The 13212-nt window shown below is 37.4% G+C and overlaps 1 protein-coding gene across 1 annotated transcript; it reads left to right on the forward strand.

Moving 5' to 3' along the window:
* Window positions 1-971: 971 nt before the first annotated feature.
* On the forward strand, window positions 972-12975 carry LOC138326835 (uncharacterized). The gene is given in 7 exon segments (XM_069272838.1): window positions 972-1097; window positions 2536-3082; window positions 3581-4497; window positions 5394-5474; window positions 6330-6380; window positions 7658-8097; window positions 8099-12975. Coding segments are annotated over 6 exon segments (5931 nt in total). The 5' UTR covers window positions 972-1097; window positions 2536-2588; the 3' UTR covers window positions 12047-12975.
* The last annotated feature ends 237 nt before the right edge of the window (window positions 12976-13212 follow it).

Consider the following 13212-nt stretch of genomic DNA (forward strand, 5'->3'; position numbering starts at 1 on the left):
AAACATAATTTATAATATACAATCGGAATAAATAAGAACAGCTAACAATTTCATGACGGGATTTGACAGAATTACTCACAACAGGACAAAAGGAAGTGAAACATTTTGTCCAGGAAATCATGCATGCCATTTTTAAAGGTCCACTACCTTTCCGAAACAGCTTTTATTTTTTAAAATGGGAATAGAAAACGAGGTCGATAATTTTGTAGAGTCGCAAAAGTTATTAACTTACCGTTAATACTACACTCATCATCATCGTAGGAAAAAATAATTAAAATAAATAAAATGTTAATTTCATAACGCGGGTCGTCTTATGTTTCCCGCCGTCGTCCTAAATACCGCGCGGTAGTTGATTATTACTGCGCCAGACGGCAAAACAGCGAAGTGGATCTCGACATTTATCACATATTACGCAGGAAATCTTGCATTTGTTTGGTGTTGTTACCTCATCTTAGGCCATCGATATGTATATTCTTATGTTATTAATGTTTTCAAGAAACCTTTAAATTTTGCTCCGGAAAGGTAGTGGGCCTTTAACATTGTTATCGATTCCATGTTTCATTAGCTGGATGAATCAGGATCAATTTTATTTACATAATTATTATCTGTTTAATATGTTAGTAATGAATCACCGAGCGTATTTCACAGTATATTTCTACATATCCATGCAAATAGGCTATAATAAACAGCATTATACCCAATATCTAACAAAAAGATACGCATATCCAACCAGTTAGGTGATGCACTCCTTATCTAACAAAAGCAGATGGGGACGGTCGGGTGACCACACTGAGTCGCTTTCTGGTGACAACCAGGTGGATTTTTGAGCATGTCAATTAATACATCAGGAAAGCATGCAAACATATCAAATATAGGCAGACATAACAGCTATATTTAGTCCCCTACATGCGGCGGCTGTTATCGTCCATGACTTCTTAGTAAACCATATTGACCTTTCACCTAACCTATTTGCATACAATTAGGTCGTAATGCAGATCCGGTATAAAACAAACGTTTATATATGCGTCTGCATATCGATCAGACACCGGTTGGAGAGCGTCTTATACATGTCTACACTGGATCGGACATTTGTAAAGGTAATTAAAAAAGAAAAGAAAGTGTTTTGATAAAAATAGATAGCATAAATATTTTGATATGATTATGGAAAATGAGGAAGTAAATAATTTCAGATATGTTGCACCGGGTGAATGTAGTACAGTTCTGTTTCCCCTGGGATGTACCAGGAATTACAAATAATTAGGACATATTAATCATCGATCATCACAATTTTAGGAATTAGTTAGTAATATTTATCTTACAATCCTGACTGGAAATCATTCTTTGATGTTGAAAGCTTTTTTACTTTCGGTTTAGGCAACGTTACCACTACATGCTACTGATATCAAATGTTACCCCAGAACCAACAATAGTTTTGTTTCCATACTGCTTTAGTATTTTTCCGAAGTATTAACTTTACCTTAAGGTACATAAATACCCAACAATGTGTGATAAATATTTTATAAACATAAATTATTTCACCATTGTCAGTGTTGATATTTTTGTGTAATGGTATCTGAAGACATGTATAACCAGGCTTGTAAAATCATTTTCTGAGTATCCTACAAGATAAGAATCGTGACTAGCATATCTCTGTTGTCAACATTATTAGTTCAACTTTTATACGTATGTTAAGAGAAGATTAATAAAAAATACATGAATGTTTAAATACAGTATTAGCATATGTAGCATTATCATATGTTGAAATTATATATCATATTATCAAATTCAAAAGTTCGAGGCTCATCTAAAAGCTGATGTTACTTCACTCATACCACCTCTATGAAACACTACTTGCCTCTGTAATCTTCTAATGAAGCCATGCAGGTCAGTGATTGGTCAGTTATTTTCTCCTGAACTGCCATAAACTTTGTAATGATATATTCCAGGGGTGGATATAACGAAAGTGATAATAACCCTAGAGTATCGAGGATGAAAATTAAGTAGACAATCATTATAGCACTGGCAATAATACAGGGACATATTGCCTGAGGGATCAGACCCACTGCTTATACAAAATTGATTCCCTTTCACCCAAGGAAGCTTCAGACCAAGTCAGAATCAAATCCCTTCATTTCCTTTATTGGATCCAACCCCTCAGCCCCTGGGGACCAGATCCACTGATTATACAGAATTGTTTTCCCTTCACCCAAGGATGTTTCAGACCAAGTTTGGTCAAAATCCATTAGGCCATTCATGACTAATGGATTTTTTTGTGAAAAATTTACGGACGACGCACGGACGACCGACGCCTCGTCATGATATAAGCTCATCGGCCCTTAAGACCAGGTAAGCTGAAAAAAACAATATGAATGACTAAGATCATTGAGACAATGATGACTACCGCCATTGATGACATTCAAATATTATGTATTATTTAAATGTTTTGTCTGTTGTACTTGTTCTAATTGACAGCTTTAACTCTATTATTACTTCCATTACGACCAGATCCATTATAATTGTAATACTGTCATTCAGAAATGGTCTGCCTGCTGGTAGCATGATCGCACCTTTGGGGATGATTTGATAAAATGGCGGATGAAGAGGATAGTTCATCCTCGTCAGATATGGCTGACGATCCTCGGATACACATGGCTGACAACCCTCGGATGCACATGGCTGACGACCCTCGGATACAATTGACTGACGAACCTCGGATACACATGGCTGACGACCCCCGGATACAATTGTCTGACGAACCTCGGATACGCATGGCTGACGAGCGTCGGGTCGATATAGCAGGCGATTCTCAGAATATGCCTGTCGACCCTTCAACCGATAAGACTGTTGACCCATGGAATTGCATGGCGGACGATCCTGTAACTCAAATTACTGACGATTCTCACGGAGATCCAAATATGTGGTCTAGGTATCCCATCGGAGTAGATCCTGATAATTCCTATGAATCTGCTACATCTGACATGAGTATGCACGAAGATCAAGGAAAGGAACTCGAACAGATCAACGACGATGATTCAAGCGATGTATTCTATGACTGCATTTCGGATGAAGAGCCAATATTTAGGTTAGTAGAATTTTGACAGAATATCACAATATCAAAATTTGCCTCTCATTAAATTAATTTATTTCGGTAATAAGCTTTTATTGATATGATAATTATATACCTTATAAAAAATTGTTAACCTGGTATTATAATTTTCCTCTTTCCTGGTATTGAAGAATTATATAGATATCAGTATTTACCTTTATAAGCAATACTTATTAAGTTAGATATATTTTTAATAATCTACCAGGTACACTAATTGCTTTTATCTACATATTAGAAAACAAACCTTTTAGTGTAAAACGCTTGAGTTTTGTGCCGGTGATAAATATCTGGTACGTATTTTATAACGTGTGTGTTGCTATCGCTCATCGCGTATGTTATGAGCTTTTGCAGCGATCGATGCCAAATTTTAGACCTGTCACCAGATGATCATCCTTTTTACTATAACATTGTCTAGTGGTAGATATAATGACAGAAAATTTCAAAGCAGTATATCTGGTATTTTTTATAATCCAGTAGCCCACCTGAAGGATATATACCAGGAATGTGTAACAGTCAGCCTGCAGATCACACGTTGGATGACGCCGAATGGGAAAGCGAAGAGGAGGAAGAAGTAAAGGAAAGTCAAGTAAAGGAATTAGATATGGACGAAGAGAAAATAAAGGAATGGGACATCAATGAAGAAGCCGAAGCAGGGTCAATGTCATCACCACAAGTCCCCGTGACACCTGATAATGATGTTCCAAAGCCATCGAGCATGTATCTTGGAAAGCAGGCAGCTAACTGCGCTAAACTTGTTCATCTATCCATGACCACGTGTCAGGAGGTTATGAGAGAAATTCTAAGACACAAGAATCCGAATGGCAAGGGAGACTCCGATTTGCGGAGAACTTTGAAAGAATGGGGAAAAAAGACTAGGCAGGAACAACAGAAAGCATTACTGTCAAAAGACAAAAGAAAGACTAGGCGTGGACATCAGAAACCATCACTTTCAAGTGACAAAAGGAAGATCATGCAGGGACAACAGAAATCATTACTGTCAAAAGACGAAGAAAGGAAGCTGTTCTGTGGAACAATTACTTACGATCAACTTGATATGTCGTTGTTATACAAAATTGCCAGGAACTGTTTACGAAATAATATACTGACAGACCCAGATCACCCGTGGGACACTGAACCTCCAGGATATGACGTCAGCTTACAGGCCTGTATTGAAAGGCTTCGAATATTTCGAAACGAATGGTCTCACTCTCCGAACGTTGTTGTATCTGACGAACGAATTCGTAACTCTTTCAAGCATATCAGAGACGTCGTCGAAATGACTGAGAAACATATTGATATAGAGCCCCAGTACAGTCTCCAAGTGGATTATGTACAGGCTGCAGAACTCTCACCTGACGTTGCAACGCTGCAGGAACAACTCACGAAGCTAGGTAAGTCATATGGTATACCATTCATACATAAATGAGTTCTAAGGAACCCACACGAAAGTTCTGAACTTCAGGCACAACTCACGAATCTTGATAAATCATATGATATACCGTTCTCATTGTATTGATGGTATACCATTCATACATAAATGAGTTCTAAGGAACCCACACGAAAGTTCTGAACTTCAGGCACAACTCACGAATCTTGATAAATCATATGATATACCGTTCTCATTGTATTGATGGTATACCATTCATACATAAATGAGTTCTAAGGAACCCACACGAAAGTTCTGAACTTCAGGCACAACTCACGAATCTTGATAAATCACATGATATACCGTTCTCATTGTATTGACTTCAACACACACAACGTAAGTTCTAATGCATCCAATTCTCACATGACGGTACTGAACTTCAAGCACAACTCCTAAATCATGTTAAATAATATGATATACGATACTCTTGTTACGGTACGTCAATGCAGGAACATCGTATACATCTGTTATAGGTCATACTGTAAACGTCAATATAAATCGCGAGTATTTAATTTCGCGATTTTTGCGATGTTATTACTTTCGCGATGAATACACTGTAAACATTTTGCAATACATATCTATGTTTTCTTTGACATATAATCCATATCTGACAGCCTGAAGTACAATAACAATACACAATCTTGGAAAGTCTTAACCAAAATTTCATAAATGATACCGATCATGTCACATTGCGCTGTGTTGCAGGAAACACCAATATCAACGCACTATTACATCAATACAAATGAAATGACATTTCTAATCCTTCCAACCTCAAAAAATCCAGAAACAAACTTCGTTGAAACCAAACCGTTATTCAAGATAGATGCAAAATTTCCTATTGAGATATCATTTTACCCACAGAAAATGAACGCGACGAACTGAGGGAAACTAAAATGGCCGACATGGAAAAGGTGATGGAGGATTTGGAAAAACAACTGAAAAGTGAGTATATTTGTTACAAATGATTTTGAAAGTGTATCGAAGAAAACAATGTTTCGTTGACTGTTTACCAGTACGTGACACGCATTAGATTACCTTCGCCAAATCAATGTCATGGTGTTTTCTACCTCTCACTCCTCTTACCAGATAGCATGTTTGGGACATGTGCTAATATCCAAGACATTCGTGCATGAAATCATATTTGAAAAGGGGGTATTTTCGTTATTCAATCTTCAATTCAAGTGTCAGTCTTGAAATATTTCATGTAAATGTAATGATAAATATGGTAAATGCTAAAAGCGTTTTGATATCCAAAAGAAAATTTTTAAGAAAGGTTTTCGTGTATTTTCTTATATCATCATGGAATGAAAGCTTATATATATATATATATATATATATAGATATACATTTACTGAAAATAGCAGGTTGTTTTCTTTTGCGATTCGATATATTTTCAGCATTATCTATAAAAACAATGTTGTCTCGATCCTGTTCTTCATCATTTAAGCATGTTGAAACATGTTTTATTATTACATGTACTTCTAATATTATATCTTCTGATATACTGTTAACGCACTTATGTAACGGTAGTTTTATTTTAGTGCATTTCGTGCTGTCTTTGAAGCTCTCATTCACGTACAGCGCTAAATTTATAAAAAGTGTATATCCGGTATTGTAATTTATATTTTTCACATTTCCACTGAAATTTGACTTTTATAAAATAAGTACGTTTCCAGTACATGGAGCTTATATACAGTTAGACACCACCTCTGTATTCAATGGTCCCAAATGAAAAAATGGTTTTACCTATTTGTCTTTATAGAGAGGTTGAATGTCATTCATTTGATTCTATTTCAGGATACTGCTCTGCACTGGGGATGTTTAATACGAACGTGAATAGCCAAGATGGTAGGTATTATTAATAAAACACAGGTCATGCCTTTTCTTTGCTGTGTGATATGAAATTTCGTGGGTAGTTTCTTTTGATGTGTGAAGATTTTTAATTACCGGTATTCCGCTGGAGGTAAAACGGATAAAAATCATATGTTATGTATATCAAACAAAGCTGGTTTTATTTATTTATTTATTTTTGGTTCTTTACCAACCAAGAAAAAAATGGTAGTTTCTAAACGATGAAAAATAGTTCATTACATTTTTCGCAGTAAAACAAAATATTTTGTGGTGAAAATATAAGTGATATTTTCATTGGAGTAAAAATATCACTTTTGATATTTTCACTCGATTTTGACCAATCGGAATGCAGCATTGGCAGTGAAAATATAATTTTGATTCTTACGACATTAGTTTCTGCGCGAAAATGGCGTCAAATTTTTGTGTATAAATGCTCATAAAAATACGATGTAATAATCGCAAGGGCACATAACTCTGTAAAATACAATGGCGGAATAAACTTTGGCGGAACTACTAGTAATGGTCTTCTGTAAATGGAAGCGAGAAAACAAATGTAATAAATAGAATATTCCTTGATGAATACCAGTAATGTTTCATCTCGTGAGGTGGAAATTTTGATATTTTTCACACGTGCGAAGATCAAAGCTTCCACCCACTCGATGAAATATAACTGGTACTCATCAAGAAACAAGGAATATCCCCTATATAACTACTTATTACAAGTTAGAATAACGAATAAGATCAGAGATCTGTGACCAACGGCAGTTAATTAGATGTATATCTATTTCTAGACGATCATGTAGCAATTGAAAATAATACCTATGGAAAGACAGGCCACGATTTAAATTACAACCAAATAGTCTAAAATATAACTTTAGTAAAAATGTATATAAATATCCCATTTCTTATAAACGTTATGATATATATATATATAATAAGTATCAAAGAAACACGATTTAACAAAGAATCCGTGGATGTAGCGCGGTGGTAGAAGGCGCAGGTATGTTTGGCTAGGCGATTGGGTGCCGTAGATCATGAGTTCGAGGCCCGGATAGGGCACAAGTCAATAAATGGTCATGCTTTGTTAAGTTGTGTTTCTTTGATATTTTATATTACATATAGTATATATCATCAATTTGGCCTGTTACTTACCTCCATACTTAAATGACAAATCAGCTTTCAAAAGCAGCGTCTTTCTTCTGGAAATCGTATTTTACTATTGAATGCGATGCTCAGTTTAAAATATTAAATCAATTTAAATCTTTTCATTCCAGCCCAAACCAGGAGATGTATCGAAAACCATGAACTCAGCGACCGTTATTACGCTGAAACGAGGGCTTCAAGAAGGGCGATGGAAGTGCTGACGACAGACCACTGTGTTCTGATCACGGGACAAAAGGGAGTAGGTAAAACTGCTCTAGCTTACCATCTACTGTACAAACTTATGTCGTTTGGCAGTTGCAAAATCCATGTTCTCGATGGATTGTCCAAGTTTGACGATGTAAACCCTAACGTTTTTGCCATTGCTCTCGTCGAGTTAAGTGAAATAAAACCGAAGGACAGGGATCGCTTAACAAAAATAACGAAAGAGTTCATATCTAAACAAAAAGAGTTAAGTCTGTACGTCATTTTGACATCAAAAACATCCGGTCGTGATGAGGTCTTACATATAATAGAGCACGTTGACTTATCCATTGACTTAAATGAAGAAGAGAAAGAAAAGATCTATTCTTACGCAACAGTTGATTCTTGAAGTTGAGAAAACAAAAGCTCCATTAATTCCGGAGCAAACGTCAGAGGAAGTGTCTGAAATTGTAAAGGGGTCTTCTTTTCCATTACCTTTCCCATTGACTGCATCCTTGTATGCGCAAAATGAAAAATATCGCCGACTTGGTCCAGATTTCTTCCATTGGCCTGTCGGTTATTTTCTTTCAGAAGTAGAATCATTTTGCAAGGCGGAAGCAATGTATGCACTTTTACTTCAAATGGTCCTCGAAGAAACCGATTACGACAAAAAGGAAGATTTTGACGAATGGCTCAACAAACAACCTTCAAATGTAGAGAGCGCAGCAGAGAGTATCCGAAATCGAATCAATGAACATTTAATTGTGCGCTCGAGGACACCCAACAAGTTTCGACTGCGGAACGATTGTGTTAAAACAGCTCTATGTATGTACTTTGTTAAAAGGGACGTACAGTGTTCCATTAAATTTCTGGATCTAGAATTTGTTGTTGACACAAACATTGTCAGTTGTTTAGTGGAAAACATAGGGAAATGTGTTCATGTTTTCTCTTGCCATGACGATAAGAGTGTTCTAGCAAAACGGCTTTTAAGAGAGATTTTGGATGACAAAAGCAAAAAGGCAACAATGCTTAACAAAAGTGATGCTTGGCTAGACAGTGAGTTTATCTCTTCTCTTATTGATGCATTACAAGTACGTCTTCGAGAGACTGCAAGCGAAAACAAAGAAACTGAAGCGCGCGCATGCATTGAAAAACTATTCAACTGGGCTGTTTCACATAGATGTGTGCTTTTGTGTAAAGGTCTGGTAAAATATATCGGTACAACAACATGGTTTCCAGACACAGAGAGAGAAATATTAAAAAAGTACATGCTTCATGCATGTGCATTGCCCCCTGGTCCACAACCCATTGCTGACAGAAACATTTCCAAAATCGACCTTCTAAAAGTTTTTGTTCAAGTAGAGGTAAGATGCAACTTTTGTCAACCTCTATTGTCGTGCGATGACAATGAAGGTTTACGCTATCTTATGACAGAAGCTGACATGGAACAAGAGCCGAACTGGGGATTTTGGAAATTCCTTAAATCCGCTGCAGCAAAGGGCGATACAATGATTTGCAACTGTGACTTTCTGAGGCTATTATGGCACCCAAAAGAGGATGGAACAAACAAAGATGAAAAAGAAGAGTTAGCTGATTTCGCTGAAAGCGTTAAATCTTTGACAGAAGATAGCGAAATAAACAAAAGGCATTTCTTTTTTAGCTGCATTGAGACGCTTGGCCTGAATTCGCCTCTTGTACAAGCAATGAAGCAGCACAAATTTGACTTGTGTGCTACAAATGAAAAGGGTTACAATGGCTTGCATGTAGCAATAAGTAGTAAGCTACCACATCAGCAGATAGTTAATACAATAATGGTTCTGGCATTATCTGAGCTAGACTTACGACAGCAAGTGGACCATAATGGAGAAACAGCGTTGATGATGGCGGTACAACAGGAAGGTGTAGATGAATGCTGCATCGAAGAACTGCTTAGAGATCCCATGGATCCTAACTTTTCTATCTCTGGTGGTAACACAGCGCTACATCTGTGCATCATGTCAGCTCTCAGTGATGAAACTGTATCAAAAATAGCGTCAAAACTTATAGATCATGGCGCAGACATATACAAACCGTCCAAGACAGGGCAAACGCCTATAAAACTCACGATATCAAAAGGAAAATCAAGATTAAAAACACTAGGATCGCTTGTGAAAGGAGGCAATTCACACACGCAGGCTACACAATATATGTTGCACTACTGTATACAGTTGGATCTGGAAGACTCTGATAAAGAGGAGGTTATTCGTGTGTTGATAAATGAAGGAGTTAGTGTAAACCAAGCAGACGATAAAGGACTCACACCCATCATGTTAGCAATACACGCAACTACCAACAATACGAATCTAGTCTGGGAACTTATAGACAAAGGGGCAGATGTTGCAGCTACAGACGAACAAGGATTGTCTCCCTTACATCATTGTTGTACCGCACAACAAATGTCATCGCAGGTCGCTTTGATAATAGCAGAATGGATAATTCAGCGCGACGATTCACATTTAGATAAGCCTGATTGTAAACAGAAAACGCCATTGATGCATGCAATTACGAATGAGAAGCATTCAACATCCGATCTCGTAGTTTACCTTATAGAGAAGGTTACTAATCTCGAGGCTACAGACTCTGGAAGAAATACAGTGTTACACCTCTTGATGAAATCTCATTTTGAGGACGAAATTATAGGTGACATCGTGCGAACACTCCTAGATAAGAATGTGGATCCATTTAAGCAAAATGCCGACAGTCTAAGCTGTACTATGTGCGGTGTGACTTCCACAAGAAATCGTGTCAAATCCATCTCTCGCATTCTCGAGATGTCAAAGAGTCTGTATAAATCCCACAAGGACCTAAGTGGATGCAATTTTCTTCATCTATGCATTGAAAATGATGGACTCTCCGATACACATGTGAGTGAATTATGTCGGCAGGCAATTCAGTGCGGAGAATCTATCATAGCGAAATCAAAAGGTAATCAAAGTGCAGTCGATTTGGCTGTTTCTTCACAATCAGTACGACTTAAGACACTATGCTCCATGTTATGTTCTTCTGGAATGAAGTTCACATGCGAAATATATGACATGGTAAAGGCAGCAAACAAATTATCGTACGAACTACTGCAGCTCTTATTGGAGTACAACATCGAGTTAGATGATGAGTGTCGTAAAGAACGATTTCCCTTTCATGATATTCTTTATCATTCCCAAAGCACAGACGAGGGAACTATTGTCCAACCACTCGTCCGTCTAGGCTTTGATATCAATGCAAAAGATTCACGAGGAGATAATGCAGTTTTGGCCGCATGTAGGGCATATTGTTCTAATTCTGTCCTTGAGGAATTAGGTAACGAAAGTCGTCTCACAGACCTTACTGAGAAGAAAGAAACCTACCTTCACTTACTTGCAAAATCTGACAGAAATGATGAAGATACTGAATATGCTATGAATTTGTTGATGCAAATAACCAAAGTAAAAGTAAATCAAGTGAACAATTATAAACGTTCGGCTTTGGCAGAAAGTGTCATCAAGCAAAAAGTGAAGTCTGTTCGGTTTCTATTACAACAAGGTGCAGATCCAAATAAATCGGACAGGGATGGCAAAACCACCGTGCATCATTGCATTGCAGGGGATTGGTTTGACGACAAAGCATGTGAAATGCTAGATATCCTAGCTGCACACAAGGCTGATGTCGAAATATGTGATAACAAGTCCTCAAGTGCTTTGACCATGGCGTCAAGTCATTCAACCCACAGTAGGCTTTTTACGATACTTAGACTGTTAGAGCTTGGTGTAGACGTGTGCGATTCTGACCAATGGGGGTCCTCCCCCATTAGTAACTGTCTGATACATCTACGTGGACACCGGAAAGCAACAGTTGTAGAACGAGCAGGTCGTCTTACTGTCCTTCGGATGTATGGAGTAGAGCCATTTTGCAAAGACAATAACGACAAGACGGCTGTGGACCTTTGTGATAAGCTGGCACGAGAGAAAGAGCTCCTACAGGTAAAGATAGTTGACCTTTCGAAGTTTTATGAAGACATCGTTAAAGGAGCATTCGCTTCACTTGATGGAAGTGATAATTATCACCACATCGCATATCCAGTGAAGAAACTGAAACCAAGAGTACTACAACTATTGAAATATTCTGCCAAACTTCTTCATAGAAAAATGTTTGATGTTTGTAAAAATGATGTAGAGCATGATGAAGATTTGAACACATTAAACGATTTCTTAGGAAACGAAAATTCAAATGCCGTCTGCCCGGTCCAGGGAATCGACAAGAGGATGTCGACATCATCTGACTCCGATGAGGGTCCACCTGCATAACTCATGTGCATCTCCTACACCTGCCCGTAGCCGAATGCTTTATTGATTGAGCTACCTGGTTATGATCGATTCAATCCAATCCCCCTTTAAAAATAAACGTTTATCTTTATAAAGTGATTCCAAAGCTGACATTCCTACGCCGACAGAGAATGCGTAGTATCAAGCGTATGGTTTCAACGAAACTAAAAAGATGTAAAAATACGTAGTCATGATTACATGTCTTAGTTGTAGTACAAATTCTCTCCGCTAGGCGGCGCTCATAAATACTATTTTCGAAGAGAGGCCTAGCGGAGAGCAGAAAAAACACGACAGACAATCCAGTCTAAAACATACGAAATTATCTCAAATGAAATTTACATAAAATAGATATCTACTACCGCTATATATTTTTATGAACTACGATAATGTACATACGTTGTGACGTTATGTTGTATAATTGTTAGATTATGCAAACGTATGTTTAGCTTCATGTATAATATGATCATGAGCTACGACATACGTTTTATACGTGATATATTTTATGTTACTTATATATATTTCTACCACAATAGTCAGTGTTATTCAGCTCTCAGGGTATCAAATAAACGATGCAGCTGTTGATTAACAATTTTATACCACACGTGGTATAAACTCGATTTGTACGTATTCTGATTGGCTGACACGATGAACTTTGACCGAACTACGTCTTTCTGAGTGTCGTGTCATCATTTGTCAACGTCATCAATAATCGAGTGACGTCATGCTATGCTGTGATCGCCGCTTGACGCCAAAACTGCTATTGGATAGCGTACTTATCCTCGTCGTATTTCTATCGGTTAAAGCGGATATAATTGTGGTAGAAACAGGTCACACAGGTCTCGCTAAAGCTCGTGTCTTTTGTAACTTTTAAAAGATAACTCACTTGTGTGGAATAAATTCCATATCCAACAGCCACTCGTTGTGTAACCTCTATTTACATTTCCGTTTTCTCTTTGCTATATATAACACCTTACCAAATGCGAAATCGTTTACACTTGCGTAAACGCAGTGGTTGCGCCCAAGAAAGAATACACACACCGGAACACTGACTTCTGCAAGTAGGCCTAGTGTGAATCTGTATGACAAAATCTTCAATAGACTGCATGTATGAATGTAATGTAAATCTTAAATTATATATCTGCAAATGA

This window comes from Argopecten irradians, chromosome 1 (genome assembly GCF_041381155.1).
Source record: "Argopecten irradians isolate NY chromosome 1, Ai_NY, whole genome shotgun sequence".
In the NCBI taxonomy this organism is placed as follows: Eukaryota; Metazoa; Mollusca; class Bivalvia; order Pectinida; family Pectinidae; genus Argopecten; species Argopecten irradians.